The sequence below is a fragment of the Pseudopipra pipra genome, chromosome 6 (genome assembly GCF_036250125.1).
Source record: "Pseudopipra pipra isolate bDixPip1 chromosome 6, bDixPip1.hap1, whole genome shotgun sequence".
NCBI lineage: Eukaryota > Metazoa > Chordata > Aves > Passeriformes > Pipridae > Pseudopipra > Pseudopipra pipra.
The window spans coordinates 60,933,474-60,952,809 of NC_087554.1; the positions used below are offsets into that span (position 1 = coordinate 60,933,474).

General features: G+C 46.6%; 1 protein-coding gene across 2 annotated transcripts in view; it reads left to right on the forward strand.

Moving 5' to 3' along the window:
* The window catches only part of ARMH4 (armadillo like helical domain containing 4), a 64,865-nt gene that overhangs the window by 20,649 nt on the left and 24,880 nt on the right, over positions 1-19,336 (forward strand). For both annotated transcript variants that reach the window (XM_064659532.1, XM_064659531.1), the window contains exon 5: positions 3,879-4,133. In XM_064659532.1, coding sequence (XP_064515602.1) covers positions 3,879-4,133 — 255 coding nt within the window. The remainder of the gene's footprint in view (positions 1-3,878; positions 4,134-19,336) is intronic.

Here is a 19,336-nt window from a genome sequence, read left to right on the forward strand (position 1 = left end):
AGCTACAGAGCAAGGATGGCTCACAGCAGAAACTGCTTAGGTGGCCAAGAAGGCCAACAGCATCCTGGCTTGTGTCAGCAATATGTGGCCAGCAGGACTAGGGAAGTGATATTCTCTTCTCCCAAGTAACAAACACAGGATAAGAGGAAACAGCCTCAAACTGCACCAGGAGAGGTTTAAATTGGATAGTAGGAAAAATGTCTTTAACAGAAAGGTTGTCAAGCACTGGAACAGGCTTCCCATGGCAGTGGTGTACTCACCATGCCTGAGGGATTTAAAAGCTGTGTGGATGTGGCACTTGGGGCCATGGGTTGGTGGTGGCCTTGGCAGTGCTGGGTTAACAGTTGGACTCAATGATCTGAGAGGGCTTCTCCAACCTGAACCGTTCCATGACACACAAAATAGTTCACAGTGGGCTGGAAATGCACGTGAAACTCTGAATTCCTTCTGAATCTGCTGGGCTTTGCACTTTCAGTCCTTGCTGTGTTCAGTCTCTCCTGTTTGTTTTCTTTCAAGCTACTGCTGAGGCCTTTCAAAGGCCAAAAAGTGCCAATTTAGGAGGGAAAACGTGACTTCTGTAAAAGGCTTTCAAGTGAAGCACAAGCCTCCAGCTTGAGATTCAGCTGTGTGATGCTCACTTTAGTTTTCCATCTTATGAGACTACCAAGCCTTATGCACAGGCTGCCCACGGGCTCCTGTTGTGCCTCCACTCCTGAAATCCCACATTTGTGAAGTTTCTGCTTTTTTTTTTTTTTTTTTTTTGGAAGTGTAGCTTCCTCCTTGTGACCACCAAGTGGTGCTCTGCACTGCACCTTGCAGCAAGGCAAGCTGCTGGCATTTTGGGATTGGGGGGGGGGGGGGAGTTAAAAAGCTGTTTTCAGATGTAGGAATGAGCCAGAGAGGAGAAGGAAGCAAACGAAGAGCCTTTTCCTTCCCCCTTGCAGTGGTTGTGCTACAGGGATCACATTTTTCACAGCTTTCTGCTGTGGCTGGTGGTGATTGATGAAGCTTGGTGATGATCAGCTGTGATAAGTGGTCTCAGCACTTTCAATTTGGGTGTTCAGCTCTGCTGCCTTCGAGGCTTTGGAGACACGGAGATGGCTATCTGTGGCTTCAGCACTAGATCCTGGCAGGTGTCTGGGATTTGGCTTGCTAAAATCACAAGAAGCTTCTAAAATCCTTGTCCCAAAGTAGTTTTTCAGAGATAAAAATCTGATGCCTGTTCTCTCTTGGCTGCTTTTTCACCCAGTCTAAGGAAAGCCTCTGTTCATGTCCCTCTTCTCTGCTGTTCCAGCTGTTAAATTTTGGGAATGTTTATAGCTGTGTTGCTCTCAGCAGGGGCAAAAGACCTGCATTAACTTGTCTTTGCAGGTTTCCTGCGAGCACTCTCCAGGTGCCATTCTCAGCTTCACATCTGTATGTTTTATATGAAAACATGCAGTTTGACAGAGAAAATTCTTATGTTGATTCAAAATGATGGGCACAGTGTAAGACAGAAACTGCCTATAAAATGTAATGGGAATTTAAGGGGCTAACTACCTCCCTGTAAGCTCCATTAGATGCTCTGTGTGGTATAATTGTGTGCAGGAATGATTTTTCCCCAAAAGCAGGATAGCAGGATGATGCAGCTAAATCCAAACAGCAGCTCATTTGTATGAAATACAGGACTAGAACTGAAAGGTGGCAAGTGGGGTTGTCTTGCCTGGTGAGCTGAGAAAAGCATGCAGTGTTTGAAAGCAAATCCTTGATACAACCTCTCACTCATCAGCCTGTGTCAGCGATAGTGTGGCAGCAGGACCAGGGCAGTGACTGTCCCCCTGTGCTGGGCACTGGTGAGGCCTCACCTCAAATCCTGGGGTCAGTTTTGGGTCCCTCGAGACAAGAAAGACATTGAGGGGCTGCAGTGAGTCCAGAGAAGGGAACAGAGCTGGGGAAGGGTCTGGAGCACAAGTCTGAGGAGAGGCAGCTGAGGGAGCTGGGGAGGCTCATCCTGGAGAAAAGGGTGCCCAAGGGGACCTTCTCCCTCTCTCCAACTCCCTGACAGGAGGGTGGAGCCAGGGGGGGGTCGGGCTCTGCTCCCAGGGAACAAGGGACAGGATGAGAGGAAATGGCCTCAAGTTGTGCCAGGGCAGATTTAGTTTGGATATTAGGAAGAATTTCTTCACTGAAAGGGTGGTCAGGGACTGGAACAGGCTGCCCACAGCAGTGTTGGAGTCACCATCCCTGGAAGTGTTCAAAAGGCATATGCATGTGGTACTTAGGAACATGTTTTATCGGTGAACATAAACACGGTGCTGGGCTGACTGTTGGACTCAGTGATCTTGGAGATCTTTCCCAACCTTAATGATTTTATGATTCCTCAAGTTTCCCAGTTTGTTTCTCGTGTGCTTTGTGGAACAGCTGTGCTGGAGTGCCATCACATCCTGCAGCAGAGAGGAGAGGAGTGAAGCATCACCTTCTTTACTTGCAGCAGGAAGGATTTGTGCAGCCCCTTGGGCATCCTACCTCAGCCACTGCATCTCATTGCAGTGTCTGTGACCTGTATGAGGTACAACTCCAGCAGAAATAATGGGATATCTAGGTAACAAATGGGGGTTTGGATGGATTATTGGTTTTTAACATGGTCCTAGACCCTCAGCTAAAGCGTCAGCCCAGGTGCAGATGGGCTGTCCCAGTCTGAGCACATCAGGAGGGAATTTTCTACAGGGCTAAGCAGAGCTTTGTGCAAATTAGATAAAGTGCTAAATACTATGTTTTAGTTTCCAGCTTTGACAAACTAACCATAAGAAATTCAAAGCATGTCATTGTTTTAGATATTATCTTTTCCTGGTGGGTGGCTCCATTAGGAGCTATTAAGTAGCTCTGATGCAAATTCTGGCTTAGGAAGTCCTCAGGACTTTGGTAACTAATAGCTGGGAAGAGAAAGTGTGGGAAGACTGGCTCTGTGTGTTCCCCACTCTGGTCTTTCTTTAGCATCTGTGGCCAGTTGTGGTTGGTAATAGGATGTGGACAGAAATGGCCTTTGGTTTGATCCAGCCCAGTCCTTCCCGTGTGACCATTTTAGATTCTAGCTGTGAAATATGGCTTCAATATTTGTCTGTGTATGTTGGCAGTACAGACAGTTTTGAAATGGATGGGTATCTGCTGTGGTGGAGAATTGATGGAATCACAGAATGGTTTGGGTTGAAAGGGACCTTAAAGATCATCTAGTTCCACCTTCCCTGCCATGGGCAGGGACACCTTCCACTAAATCCACAGGTATTTCCTCTGTGTCACATTTATCTGCTTTTCCATGAGGTGTTGGCTGTGCTGCCTTTTTTCCAATGCTTTCCAAGGCCAGGTTGGATGGGGCTTGGAGCAACCTGGTCCAGTCAAAGCCAGGTGCCTTTTCTGGAAGAGGGACCATATCAATGTAACTGGGCTGGAAAGCAGCACCCTTTCCAGAGCTGGGAAAGGCTTAATAAAAGTTAAACTCAAACCCAACTTATTGCTGCCTCCAAGACTGAAAATCAGAGAAATAGCTCTCACTTGAGCTGAAATGAGTTGAGCAGAGAGCTCTGCAGTTGCAGATGCTCAGGTGTTGTACACATGCACATCCTTGTTTGTGCTCTGCTATTAGGAAGCAGAAAATTACTGTATTTCCCACTAATTTGACAGTCTGAGACAACGTCTCATTGTTACTCAGCAACTTCCAGTGGTGAAGAGCTCCTCCAAATTGACCCCTGTGGGTGTCTTTCCTGTTGGAAAATAAGCACAAGCTCGTTCTGCTGCTTTGCCTTTGGAGGAGTGGTATCAGCTTGGTGCTCACCTCCAGGGATCTATGAACCTGCTGTCTTGTGGGATCTTTCCTGATGTTTCTTTTCTGTCTCCCTGGCCAGAGGGTGAAGAAGAGGAGGAGGAAGAAGAAGAGGAGGAGGAAGAAGAAGAGGAGGAAGAGGAAGATGAGGAGGACAAAGACCTAGATCTGATGGATGAAAGCATGGAGGGCGACACGGAGCTGCCGGGTTTCACACTTCCAGGGGAGACCTCCCAGGATCCCATAGCTGGCCTGGAAAACCCTGTGGCCCAGCTGGCTGGGGTGTCCTACCAGGTTCCTGACACCATCGAGTGGGAGCAGCAGAACCAGGGTCTGGGTAAGAGAAAAAGCCCCTTCTCCCTTTACCCTCACAGAGGATGTATCTCCTGCTCTGCACTCTGCATGAGACAGTCCCTCGTGCCAGCAAGTCTCAGGGGTTGGCTCTCAAGCTAAACACAAAGCTGGTTCATTTATGGAGAAACCCCATCCACCAGCAACAACTGGTTGAACTGGGATGAGTCCCTGGCAGTGTGACCTCAGTTGTCCTTTTGGGGAGAATGTGAATACTCCAAACCTGCTCCTTCGTTCCCAGACCTTAGTGTTGTCTTGCTCCAAAGGTGGACAAATAAATAACTTCTCAGGTGAGGTTCCTGGGGAAATTTCAGTTCCCTTTGCCCAGCATGTGTTGGTGCAGGGATATATGTCCTGTGAGGGCAAAGGGAGTTGGGCAGTTGCCCATCAGCCCATTTGCTGCTTCAGCAGCATTTTCCAAGTTCCACTTTTCTTGGGAATGTGGTCCAGCCATGGGACCCTGTGCTGGCAGTGTTAAGACAAACCCACAAAGCCTCTATAAAGCTTTATACAGTTTCTTCCCACTGTACATTTAGGCTCTGTGTTTAGTGACTAGAACTAATTTATTCCACCTAGGAATCAGGGTTTATATATGTTAAATCCATGTGATGCAGTTCAAAGCTGGTGTGGGACAAGGTAGAGTTTAGAAAGGAACTTGCTCAGCTTGGCTTAGGGCCAAGGAATATTTTCCCAGAATATTCAATTCCCAAACCAATCCCCATCAAGCAGCAATAGGAACCTCTCAGGTGAGTTTGTGGGAGCTGAACCACATCTATAGAGAGGGTCTTTGTGTCTGACTCTTAGAGAATTAGCTGTTCCGAGAAGCTCATCAGCATTAGTAGCCCAATATCTAACTAGATGGGGGAGATTGGAACTAAACCATCTTTAAGGTCCCTTCAAACCCAAGCCATTCCATGGTTCTGTGGTTCTGTGATTCTGGGAAAACTGAGGGCTTTCATGAGCTCACTGAGGCCATGGAATGAGCTGAACCCAGGTGGTGGGAAGGCTGATTTCCTGGGAGTGTGTGGGGAATGGGAAATACTGTCACATCTTTGTGGCTGTACTGGGCTCATTTCCCCTGAGATGCTGCCGCAGGAGTAGAGCCCTTCCCCTCTTTCCAGTTTGTCCCAGGTAGGAATTTCTGCCCTGCTTCCCCTGCTCTGGGTTCGTGGGCACACATCAATCCATGCCTGGTCCTGGCTATGTGCTTCTTAGGGAAACAGGAAAGGTGGAAAAAGCATGTACAGCTTATGTCAGCAGGAATTGGATTGTTAAGACCATAAGAAATCCCCCCAAACCTGGCAGGAGGCTGGAAGAGCTGCTCCCATTGTTCTGCTGGAGCACCTGGAGACACCAAACACACAGTACAGGGCTGGTAAAGCTTTAGATCTCCTGCATGGGCTAATTCTCTTTGAAACCCTTTTTCTCTGAGTGCTTTTCATCTAAAGATACCTCTTTGAAATCAGCTTCCTGTTATTTTAAGGCAGCTTTGTAACCACTGGATGTCTCCAGCTGCAGCCCCTGGATGCAGCTGGGTCAGGGGCGTTGTGTTCCTGCCTGCTTCAGCCTTTGTGCATCCCAGGGAAGAGCTCTGTGTGTCTCTTCCTTCACCAGATAGTGCTGAGATGTGAGGAATTTCCCATATTGTGTGAGTGAAACGTGGTTTAGAAGGGGAAGTTGTTCTGCTTTACCTGGGATGCAGCACAGGAAAAGAAGAACTGGAAAAAAAGATAATGGTACCCAACAGAGTCCGGGGTGAGGGTACAGCAGCCAAGCACCAAACTTTTATAGTTGGCATTTTCCATTTTTAGAATACTTTGCACCTGTGTCTTTCTCCTGGGGATGCACCTGTCCTCCAGCCTTCAGAATTGTGACATTTTAACGCTAAAATCTCTAGTACAGAGGAGCCCAGAAGTGTTGGAGTAGCAATTCTCAGGTCAGTTATTATCGAACTTGCTTGGTCTGATGGCTGACACACTGCAAATCCCCAGAGGACAGGGAACTTGATCCACAAAACAGCTTGGCAGAACAAGAGACAGATCAGATTTTTGTAGTGGTCAGTGAGAAAGTGCTGGAGAAACAGAATCATTAAAACTGTCAGTTCTGGGCAGTCAGATGGTCCTACATGAACTCCAGCTGAGCAAAAGCAATTTATAAGCACCAGTAACAAGACTGTCAGTTTTACAGCCCATCAGCTGACTCTCTAACCAACAATATTTAGACAGAAAGTAAAGCGGAAAATGAGATAATCTGTGCAGAAAATGAGATAATCTGTGCCTTCCATAAAACAGGAGTCCTTCTGGTGGCCTGCAGCTCTGGAGAAGGAAGGTCTGAATATGATTTGGGATCTCTTTTGGTGTCCTGTTCAAATGCTTTGCCTTCAGAGGTTGTCAGTGAAGGACACAGCAGTACTTTGGGACCTCTCTGAATCTATATAAGGTGACTTTGACCTCTCTGTACTTGTTTCTTGATCTGTATGTAGGTGCTGTGTGGTAGGAAAACATTAAACTCTTGGAGAACATCAGAGGGGCAGGAAGACCAGGCTGGATGGGGCTTGGAGCAGCCTGGTCTAAAGGGTTTTGGAACAAGATGGTCTTTAAGGTCCCTTCCAACCCAAACCACTCTGTGATTCTGTGATTCTATTATTCTATGAATCTTGGGCTTTTGAGGAATAAATACCCCCCCCTATTTCTTCCCTGCTACCTCTTTTGTGATGGTTTATGCATTACCAGGAGAACTGCAGTTGGTTTATACAGGTTCAAATCTAGTGAACAGTTTTTGGTCCTTTAGTTACTCCTCATGAATCCTAAAGTAGATTGTCTTTATTGTACACTACCATGGAAATCAAAACCCTTTACTTCTGTTGGGGGTGACTTCTATGGCTGTGCTCTTCTCCCAGTGCTCAAGTGTCTGTAACTGTTCTTAATTTAATGACCATGAGCCAAGATGAAAATGTCCCCAGACTTCCAAGCTGTTTGTTGATGCCTTAATGCTTGCATCATCCATGTCCCAAGATGAACAATTCCTGCTATCCATAGTAAAGTGACAGCAGGAGGTCTAGGGCAATTTACTAAGCCTTTAATTTTACTGCTTTGGGACATGCAGTAGTTTACTTTGTGCATTTAAAATCTATGGAGTTGTTTGGAGTGACAGTGACATTTTCACCTTGAAGCAATACAGAAATGTGATGTTTGGCTCAAGTTGTCAAAGCAAAGCTTGTCGTGGTGGGCTTTTTTTAAGATGTTGAATGAAACTACCAGTTGCTTATCCTTGGCCACCACTAACGGGAGACAACAGCAGTAAAGAGAAGAGAGACTGATTTGAACCATAAACTTTAACAGAAGAAACTCCATTTTTATGCTCAAAACCTCTTATGGGCAAAGAGGAGCCACACCTCATATACACACACATATATACACCCAATAATTTATTGCTAATATAACTGAAATCTTTAGAGTATGCACATTATTAATCCAGATTTAATTATCAAAGGAAAAGAAACGATGGTGCAATTAGGACTGTTACACACACACTCCTCATTTCCTGTGCTTTATCCTGGTGTTGTGCTTGTCCTTGCTTCTGTGGGTCCTAAGCTTGGAGGTTTCACCTGGGGGTTTGTGGTGGCTCAACAACTTCTGGAGTCCTTGACCGGGAGAAATACAATGTTCACATTGATGTTTTCTTCTTTCTCAATTTCAGGTCCATTTGATATAATTTTTGTATGTTTGCTGACATGGTTTTGCACCTTGCTCTGTCTTCACTGACCTGCAATTTCATATTACATCTGAATTTACTATCTGTGGTGGATTTTATGGTGTCAGATACGATTTTTTTGTTTCTCCTTTTAACCCCAGACCCATTTTTTGTCCATATCTGCACTTCCTCAGCTGAGCATTGGTGTGTTCTTCACCTCCACCTGTCTGTGGCAATACCAGGTTACAGGGCTGTAGCTTGTGAGAAGTCACCTTTGTTGCCTGGTTGCATGGGTTGTAGGTTTCCATCTACCCATGTAGTTATTTTACACAGTGGAGTTTGGACCATCCCTGTAGATGGGATTTGGAGATAAACAAAATATAAAATAGCAATTTAGAAAGAAGTTATGAAGTGTGACAGTGTAATTCGAAACATGTAGCTTCCAAAATATAAACCATGTCTGCATTTCATATAATTTTTGTGCTTTGGATGTTGGTTCTTACCCTAATGGAAAGTCATATAACTCTCTCACTTAAGTAGTGACAAGGCACTTGCATAATAAACACACTTTTAGAATGTGAATTTTTTTTTTATGATGGATAAAAAATATCTGCAGCTCCGAGCAGCCCCTTATAGAGAAAATGGCTCTCACTGTATTGCAGGTCTGTGGCTGCAAATCACACTGCATAAACCATATAACAGATGCCACTGGTTAATGATGGTGAGGCAGAGAGGCAGAGGGACAGCAGTGGAAGATGATGAATATCTGAAATGTCATTTTTACAGGAAGATAGGATTAATGCCTTTATGGGCAAAAATAACCAGCATTAGGAAGGCAGGAGCTGAGACTCAGAAATTAGTAATATGTTCTTTAATTGCTGCCCCAAATGGATCTATTTTAAGTACTCCTACAGCTCGTGGTATTGGAACATCAGAGTGCCTTTTAATCTTTAATGCATTTATCTCCTTAATCGCCCTGGGAAGGTTGATCTGTGTCTTAAAGGTGGTGAGCAAAACCATGGAGAGGCCAAGTGACCCCACTGGTTTCATGAGAGAGCCTTTAGCAGAGCAGGGATTTGAAGGAAGGGAATTAAATCCTTGCTTGGTCATTGCTTTTCCCTTGCTGGAGGAAGGATGTGCACACCTGCATTCCTCCCTGGAATGGGAGCAAAGGGTCACACAGAGACACCATCCCACCAGAAGGGACTGAGCCCATAGGAATGCCAGGTGAGAGAGGCTGGCAGGAGCCAGGGTGAGGAGTGGAAACAGCAAATTTTCCTGCCCTCTGTAGCTTCACCCCCATATGTGTTTATGGGAGTTTTGGGGCACCAGACATGGGCCATGTGAGGCCTGGGTACCAGGCAGCTGCAGGCTGAAATGAGCAGTCTCAAAAATGTAGGTGATTATTTTTTCCTGTCTTTCTGGGTGCTTCAAACAATTTATACAGTTCCATATGTTCCTTGCTGGCTCCCCTTCCCTCTCCCAGGCAGCAGTAAAGCTCCCATCATCAATCTGTGCCTAACTCAAGTCTCTGTCCCTCGTGAGGTATGTGCACTCTGTTTGGAATGACTTTTTTATCTAAGAGATTGTTCATGGCTGCATCTTAACCCTGGGGCAGACTCATATTTGACCAGGTTTGCCCTGGCAAAGGAAATTCTGCATCCACCTGTGAACAGTGATGGTCCTCTCTGCCAGCTCCCAAGAGGGGACAATTCCCATTTGGAGATGACTTTTTCTTCTCATAAAATTTAATCCCAAGGTGTTTTGGGGGGACTGTTTCTCTTTCCTCTCTTTAATATTGCTTCTGTATTTGACTTTGCTTGTGTTCTGAAGCCAGCTGAGATGAGGAGCCTTGCAGTGTGGTGCTCAGTGTGTTGGTGAGAAGCAGCCCTGTGCCTTGTGTTGGGGTTTTGGACAATGGGACTGTCCAGGAGACACAAAACTTGACAAGTCTGAGCCCTGTGATCCTGACCTACCCCTCTGCTCTTCCCTTTTTCCATCCAGCCCAAGACTGCTGTGCCCTGGTGAATGAGACCAGTATGTTTTAAGGGGAAGGCACCTGCAGTGTCTGCTCTGGGAACTGGGATGTGGAGTTTCCAGCCATGGAGTATGAACCAGTAATGAGTTGGAACCATGTCCTTCCTCTTGGAAGCACCTCAGCTCTTGTCCTCAAAGCAGAAATCAAGACTAAGGGAAAGGAGTAGAGATGAAGGAACTGGTAGAGTCACCATTCCCGGAGGGATTTAAAAGATGTGTGGGTGTGGGACTTGGGAACATGGTTTAGTTGTGGGCTTGGCAGTGCTGGGGGAACAGTTGGATTCAATGATCTTAAAGGTCTTTTCCAGCCTAATGATTCTGTGATTCTATGAGTAAAAGAGAAGATTGGAGGGTGTTTTGGTGATTCCCAGCTCAGCTATCAGAAACAGGGGACATAAAGCTGTTGCTTGCCATAATTTATTGTAAGGAAGGGGAGGACAGCAGGGCCCTTTCTGCGTGGAAACCTGCATCAGGAAACTCGGGCTGATATTTTATCCTGACATTTTTGATGGGGTATATCAAGAAACAGCAGCACTAAAACATCTTTGGATGCATTATTTTGAAATAGCATCCCATCCACAAGGTTTATACATCTGGTTAAAGCTGTGTCAGAGGAAGACTAAGCCCATTTGTTACCAGCCCCTAAGTGTGCTGCCTTCAGAGCCAAGAGAGGATTTATAGGTGTTTGCTTGGGTTTAGCTCTGCCTTCCCTCTCCCTGCCCATGGAGAAGATGGAACCCCATCAGACAGGGTGCTAAACTGGAGTCACTGGCTGTTTCTGGGGGGAATGAAGAGGTCCTGTCCATCCACACCATTTCTGCCTCTTTTTCTTCACTTTGGAGTGAGGTGGTGTGAAGCCATGGAGAAATCAGACAGTTTCTTGTGACTTATGATTCTTGAGAGGAGAGAGGGGACATTGGTCACCGTGGCTGACATGTGAGAGGTCCCAGCTGGGGTCTGGCTGATCAGGGCAAGTTTCTAATGAATGCTGGAAGGCATGGACAAACCCAAGTTCATCCAAGTGAACGAGGCTGAAGAGGAGCAGCTGAGGGAGATGAGGGGGCTCAGCCCGGAGAAAATGAGGCTCAGGGGGGACCTTCTCATTCCCTACAACTCCTTGACAGGAGAGTGGAGCCAGGTGAGGGTCGGGCTCTGCTCCCAGGGAACAAGGGACAGGACAAGAGGAACCAGCTGCAAGTTGTACCAGGGGAGATTCAGATTGGAGATTAGGAAAAATTTCTTTGCCCAAAGGGTCGTAAAGCACTGGAACAGGATGCTTGGGGAAATGGCTGAGTCACCATCCCTGGAAGTGTTCAAAAAACACATGGCTATGGCACTTGAGGATATGATTTAGTGGTGAATGTGGTGGTGGTGCTGGTTTGATGGTTGGAATTTATGACCTTAGAGATATTTTCCAACCTTAATGACTCTCTGAAATTCGCCCTCCTCAGTGTGCTGGGCAGCACGGAGAGGCAGCTTGCAGCACCACCAAGCTCCTGTGTTTCCCAGCACAGGAGGACTCCTCCTGACAGGCTTTCTGCTGCACCTCCAGGTGCTCTTGTTGGCCCAAGAAAGCGGAGTGGGAAAACTCAAGCACATGGCTGAGTGTTTCTGACCTTCTCCAGCTGTCTGCCTCCATCCATCCGTTTGCTGCCTCCTTTAAAGTTAGGATATGTCTACCTTGGAGCACGACTTTGCATTTGCTGCTCCAGGTAATTTGTCTTGGTTTTTTTTTCTCCTGGATTAAGGGATAGGGTCCATTAGCCTGTGCAGAGCTCCGTGCTCTGAAGGCTGGACTGCATCTGCTGCCCAAGCACCATCTGGGTTCCTGCACGCTGTGGTGAGGCAGAACATCCTTCTAGGCTGTCAGCTGCCTTGGCACTGCCTGTCAGCCCTGCTGGAATATAAATCATAGTGTCTTTGCTCTTTTTTTTAGTCTGCAGTAGTCCTTTTCCATTCTCATCCCTGCAGTTTCAGTGTATACATGTCACATCTTTGCATCTTCGCCTACCCTTCAGTTTATACATGTCAGAAAACTTGGCTCCATTCCGACAGAGGAGCTGGTTTTCAACCCTCTCTCCCTTTGGATTTTAGTAATCACTTAGCTTGACTGAAGAACACAGGCAGGGCAGTAGCTTTCTCTGGGTGAGACTTATTAATTTTTCCTTTATGTGCTAGTCTGTGTGGCCTTTGCCACGCAAAAAGAGCCTTGTCCTTATGTTGGAGAAATCACATTTATTTTCCGATAGTGATCTATGCTGCAGTGCAAAAGATCTGTCTGTTTTCATGGCATTAAAAAAAATGGAGAAAAGGGAACGTGAAGGTTCATCAGCCTTGAAATGCCTCTGTCCTTCTGGGGATTTGCGTCAGAGGCTGATCTCTGGGGTTAAAATGTTGGCTCCATGGCAGAGCTGGTAAGAGAAAAATAGAGGAGAAGAGCTCTTTGCAAAGAGCAGCAGGGAGAGAGAGGTTAATTTATTGAGAGCATAGTTTTATAATATTCTTTCCTAATGAGAATGTAGATACACTTTCTGCTTGGCCAGTGCAAACCTCAAACGAGTGATGCTGAACCCATCTCCCCTCTGGTGTTTGCTCAAACTCACACCCTTTGAGAATCAAAGGAGATCCAAGTTCCTGCCTGGAAGGATGTTCTCTTGATATATATATATATATATGTACAAGTCCTGCTCTGCCTGGGAGCAAGTTAGGAACATATATTGGAAATAGGTAAATTGCTCAGATTTTGTCTGACAATAAAATAATTACCTCAAACCTCCAGCAATTGTTGTGCTGAAAAAATGCTGAGTATCAGCATTAATCACAGAGAGGGGTCGATATGGTGAGAATTACTGGAGGCTTTTGCTTTTATTTTTAACTTTTTTTTTTCTTTCCCCTTGTTTTTTAGTAACTCTAATCACAGCCTCATCCAAGATTGGCATGTAATAAAGGGTTTCAGCGAGGCTGCTCCCTGATAGCACATCATTTATTTTAATAGATGGGCAGCACCATCTGTGCTTGAGGCTTTATTAATCTGAAGTGAGGCCAAGAGGTTCTCCAGTTTGATTCCTTTCTGAGGCTGTTTTTCCCAAATCCCCTTTTACCCCTCTGACCACTCAGGCTGACTTTCTCACTCAGGTATTTGCAGGAGTGGGTGCTCAGCCTTCTGCTTGTTTTAACAGGGGGCTGGATGCAGTACCTGGGGGCTCTGCCCTCCTGGCCACCCCTTCTGCAGCCACAGTGTGTGTCCCCATGGGACTCCCTGTTTTGTTTAGCAGTGTCACATGCTGTTCTGCTGTCACTGTCCCCTTAAGTTGGGTGTGCTGTTGCATCCATCATACCAGCTTAGGATGCCCGTGCTGAGGTGATCCAGGTGATGCTCTGAGCTCCCTGTTGGGAACCCAGCTCAGGAACCCAGCCCTGGCACATGTGGCATCGTGGTGGCCCTTTGCACGTGCCAGTTATTCCAGCATTTCCCTTTGTACACTTTGGGACAGGGATAACACCAACAGAGGTTTTCCAAAGCCCCTCAGTGGCTTCCCCACACCACCCACTGACCTGCCATGGGACTGCCCCCCTTGAGCTGCCCTGATTTTGCTCCCTTGCACCCCAGATGTCCCAAACCCAGACTTGAGCCCCTGCTTTGGTTTAGGATTGAGGAGAGATCTCAGTGCCTGCCCTTCCAGTCCAGCCAGAAGCTGTCTCTTTCTGTGAGTGAGGGGGTTGCTTTGCCCTGCTCAGGTCTGGCTTTCCTTACAACTACCCATAAGCAAGTTCTGGAAAACGATAAGATAGGATTCAGTATAAATATGCTGTCAGGAAAATACCTTTCTTGTGGGTTTTGTTATTCTCTGTATCTATTATAACTGGTTAAGTACAGTCTCTTTCTGTTTTTTGGTTTTAGGAAGTGTTGGGTAGAGGGCCAAGTATAGTATTAGACCAGGAGAATATCCTCAGTGAACAAAGCCTTCTGGTTATATGTGCTCTCCTGGAGCCAGAGCGTGTTCCTGTGAGTGCTGTTTGGGAGGCCTGGATTTTATTAAGTGCAAATAACACACTGTTGATTTAGAAGATCTTCTGGGGGTTTGGTGGGCAAGGATGTAGTCCAACACTCGACATCTACTCCCTGTAAGTGTGTGCAGCTGCCCAATATCTAGGCTGGAGGGGGGTTTTTTCTTTGCCAGACAAAATGCAGCTGCATAATTCTGTACCCTTTGCTGCATTCATTGTAGCCAGCATACAGGTTCCTGATTGCAGCCTTCCTGGGAGACACATTCCATCTTGTGCCTCAGGCTTGTGGCAAGTCGTGGAGCACCAGCTGAGGCGTGTGGGCTGGGTCTGCCATGGTCCTGCGACATGAGGTGAGCCAGGACAGAGCACCTGACCTGTCCCATGGGCTGGGAAGGCGCCTGTGGCTGGTCCATGTGGCCCAGGAGTTCTGTGGGAGCCTCTGAAGTCACAGTTTGTGGTGACTCTGTGGCGAGTCAACCCTGCTCAGCCACACGCTCCACTACAGCTGGATGGACTCAATGACCTTAGAGGCCTTTTCCAGCCTAAATGATCCTATGGTTCTATATTTCCAATCTGGAGCAGGAGAGGCAGAGATTAATTTAACTTCTAGTAGGCAGAGGCAAACCAGGAGCATTTTTTGCTGAGGTGCATAACTTAATGGAGCGGATAAAGTCGGAATCTCAGCGGGCAAAACTGAGCATCACTCTGGTGACTGCTCTGTCTCACAGCCTTGGAGCTGCAGTGAGGGCTGTGAACACCTTTTCTGGGACCACGTACCATTTTTCTTTAAGCTTAGCAGGGCTGCATCACTGGCTCCTCGTGCCTGACTTCAGACTTTGCATCCTGACAAGCTCGGAGCAAAAGGCACCATGGTTAAGTTTGGCCCAGATTTAATGTCTCAAACAATGCCAGATCACCTCTGCCTGGCTGCAGGCAGGCTCTGCCAGCACCAAGCAGACAGAAATGCCTTCAGGGGCAGCACAGAGCTTGGGATGCACTGCATGGCTCCTTCCCAGGGCGCTGCAGGGAATCCTGTTCCCTGAGATGTCTCCCAGAGCTGTCCCTGCAGCCAGTGGGAGCTCCTGGGACAGTGCATGAAGATGGCCCAGCACAGATGGTTGGACTCCATGATCTTAGAGGTCTTTTCCAACCTTAATGATTCTGTGAGATGCTGCAACACCATCCCTCCAAAGCAGAGCTGGCATCTCCAAATCAGAGTCCTCTGCTGTAGGGAAAGCACATTTCAGCAGTGCTAATTGGCAGCAGCAGTGATTAGTTATTAAGGTTTGATTAGTCACTACTGTGTGGGCTCTGAAGATGAATGTGAGGGTTTAAAAAACAGTGGGACTCTCAATTTTTTAATATATTCTGAATCTACTTCAAGTTCCTGCCAGCAGTTCCACTGGATGTATTACAGAGTGTGGGTGAGCAGTAGAGTTCCCTTGTCCTCATCTTCCTGGGATGAGCCAGGAGAGGTCTGCAGCTTCCCAGAGTGCTCCTGAGGGTGCTGGAGTCCCTCCTCATGGCCTGGCAGCTCAGTTGTTTCCCTCCTCTGCTCTGCAATGGGTGAAAGTTAGATTGGATATTAGGAAAAATTTCTGCACTGAAAGGGTTGTCAAGCACTGGAACAGGTTGCCCAGGGAAGTGGTGGAGTCACCATCCCCAGAGGGATTTAAAATACATGTATATGTGGCACTTGGGGACATGAGTTAGTGGTGGGCCTGACAGTGCTGGGTTAGTGGTTGGACTCCATGATCTTAGAGGACTTTTCCAACTTAAATGATTCTGTGATTTGATGACTAAAACCAGAATTTACTAGCAGGGTTCCCAGGTGATGAGTGCTGACCCTCCCCACCCTGTCCCAGGCCCCAAGGTGTGATGCAGAGACGTTCTCCACAATCCCTCCAAGCTTGGGATGGGTGGGTGTTAGTGCTCAGAGTAAATATCCCTGCTGAGTCATGGGAAAGATAGGACTTATTTATGCCTGTGCAAGTAGGAACATTTAGATACCGTTTCTGAAAAATATCCTGGAGAAAATCCTAGGGACAGCCAAGTTCCAGGGGGAAATTTAGTCTGAGAGTTATTTTTATTGTTAGTCCTCTCACCACAAGAGAGTGAATTTAGCTGGTGAGCTGGGAACTCTTGGCAAAGAGTAGAAATTAAAGCAAATTCTCTGCTCCAAATCCTTCTGAGAGAAAGGGGAGGGTGATACAGTAGGAACACATTGGGATGTAGTAGCCTGTTGGGATGTGGGGGAATAAAGGAACAGAGAGAAAACCAACAACCAGCATTTTGACTCTGAGTGCTCAGTGCCATTCTGCCCCTCTGTGCATCTGGAGAAGGATACAGCAGAGCTGGGAAAAAGGATAACCAAAAGGGTAAAATAACAAGAATAACCAGAGGATAAATGGGATTCTGTGCAAGGAATGACTACTCAGACCCTGACCAAGGCTGGTAAAATCACAAGGGGACGACCAAGTGACTGACCCCTGATACCACCCCTGGGGAGCATCACAAGAAAAATTCACAACAAATTATGTGAGATTTGGCTCAGTTCATCATTAACCATGGGAGAACACCTATCCACAGGCTGCTGAGGATGCTCACAGTCTGTGTGTTTGCTTTTCCTTTTGGGTAGGTGATTTGACACACCCCTGTGTCTGGCTCTGGGGGTTTCTGAGCCCCAGGAGGTGTGCAAGGGGGGCACTGCTGGGTGATCATCCCATTCATAAGCTTTTCCTAGACAGGTGGTCTCTGTGAGCCTTACTAAGCCAGCCCAACCTTTGGTCTGACCCAGGATGGCTGTAAGCAGAGCCTGATCTCCTCATCTGTTTGATTACTGGCAGTGCTGCTTTTTTTGTGTGTCCTTGAGCAAATCACTTCCCCATCCCGTGCCTGAGTCCTGGTGTTCATAGATTGGACAATATCAGTACTCTGTAGGGGTTTATTAATTTAGGTTCTTCTGGGCAGATTCTGACTCTCTTTGCATGTTTGTGGAGCATTTATCACATGTGTGTGTCATCTCAGCTGGCCTTTCAGGTGTCACAGTAATAGAAATGATAAACACAAGATTCTGTCTCTTCCTCCCTGTGTTACATTTTGCTCATAAATAAAATGTTGACAGTTGCTGAGACAAGAATCTGTGTTGAAGCCTGCTGAGGAGGAAAGATGTGACCCCTGGATCAGAGGGAGAGTGAGGTAGGGAAGTATCAACTGTGTGTTTGCCCTGCATTTAGGCTTCTCTGTGAGCATCTGCCTTCAGAGATGGGATGTGGGGCTAAGGTGAACCAGTACAACCATTCCTGCCTTCTCTTCATTTGGCACAAGGTTCCCCCCACAGTCCTTAACCACGTTCCAGGGGCAGAAAACCCAAAAACTGTCTGGCTTTGCAGACTGACGGGGAGCTGGGACTCAGGAAGAGAAGGTACCTTCCAAAGCACGCACTTACTCAGTGTCTCTCAGACCCACCAGGCTCCACATAAAACATTTTTATACTGGAATCAGAGGTGTGACCTTGTTGATAATTTAACTCAGGGACCAAAGACAAGCAGCTGAGTGCAGACATCAGTCTCTGTCATCCCCTTCCCTTGCTGAGGACTCGGCACATTTTCTTTTGTGGTCAGGCTGCCCTGCGGTTGCTGTCACTGCTGGACTGAGTTAATTTTCCTCTTGCAGGGCCTTATCTCAGCTTTTCAAGGCAGAAAAACTGGTGCAATAGCACAGAAAGTCACAGCATTTCCAGCAAGGCTTTTCTCTGCTTTGCAGATATCTTTGCTGTTCCCAAATACCAAATGGAAATATTCCTGTACACATAAATTACCTGTGGATTCCCGAGGCTGGTTATGGCTCCAGCAGCTCAAATGGAAATGCATGGGTTGTTGCTCCTTTAGTTTTGGTAGATCTGTTTGTTATCTCTTGGAAATGGACTTTGAAAATGAGCCGTAAACTCCTGTATCCCTTCAGGTTACAGGTAAATGTGGACAAATAGCATTTCTCAGTCTGGAGAGATTTATAAATCAGGATGCTGTGATGAACTGATTTGAGTCAACAGTTCTTTGGGTGCATCAATCAAACTCCTAACTAGGCTAGATCAGCCATTGCCCAAACCTTCCAACTGATTCACAGCATTATAGGGTAAGGCCAGTAATTCATCTTTCATGTTTAGGACCAAATTTCAGAAGTGCTCTGCAGTTTCATTGTTTTGCATACTTGTAAAGAATTTCAGATTTCAGGTGGCCTGCAGAGGTTTTGTTTGTGATGTGGAAAAGGCAGCCTTTCCCCTGGGAATACCCTGTTCAGAATGATAAACCAAAAAACTGCAGCTTAGCCAGGCAGAGCGCTCTCCTGACCCATGAGCTGTGATATTTTTGTAGCAGTCAAAAGAAACTTCTTGTTCCCAACTTTTTTCTTGGCCTTGTGTGTTTCTGAAATATGCTGTTGGATGAGGATTTTCTTCTCAGGGAAGAAGCCTTCTGCTGCTGCTTCTTGCCTTTTTTGACTTGTATGGCATTTTCTTATCTTGTGGGTGATGCTGTGTCCTACAGACCTCCAGACTGAAGGGGACAGTCACCTCTCTGGGCAACCTCCACCAGTGCCTCAGCACCCTCATCCAGAATTTCTTTTCGACATCTAATCTAAATCCCTTCTCCTTTAAAACCACACTGCAGTCAGGCCACTGCAAAAATGAGTTTTAAAAGTGTCCTCTGCTTATTCCTTCCTTAGGGCTTGTCAGTGACTTCTTTCTGTGTCTGTCTCTGCAGAATCTGTATTTCTAAAGGACTGATACCACACTTGTCAAGTCAAGAGAACTTTCTGGCCCATTTGGTGGCCCTTGGAAACCAGGCAGCACTGAGTGGCCATCAGCATTTAGATAATAAACACTTGCTGCTACTTTGAAAGCAGATGAACCTCTGGAGCTTTATCCAGATAATTTTGTGAAGGTTCTCACAAATTGTTTCTTCATTATTTGAACAGATGATGGCAGCAAAATCAGGAGTTCATTCAGAGATACTCATGTTCCAAAATGTCTTCTTAGAGCCACTGTCATATCACTGTCCTAATCAGAAAGGGCTCTGACCAGTTCCAATCAGGGTAATGCCCTTTCAGGATAAGTAAATTGTTACAGATCATCTTAATCTGCTTGGAGAAACTCCAGATCTGTTCATTTCTGAGTGGAAGGAGTGGGATGGAGAATGCCACAGCACCTGGAGCGGATGCAGGGGGAGAGCAGCAAACCCCCCAGGGCCTGGAGTCACACAGACATTAATCACACAGGAACAGTGCTCTGTGCCATATGTGAAATAAATGGGAAATATGGATAACAGAGGAGCTGAGGATAAATTAACCCCTTCACCTGCAGGGCTGTGCAGAGCTGTCTAGGAGCTGATGGTGGTTTTATGAGGGTGGCATCAAACTTCACCAAGATTTTGGGATATTAATTTGTCTGCAGAT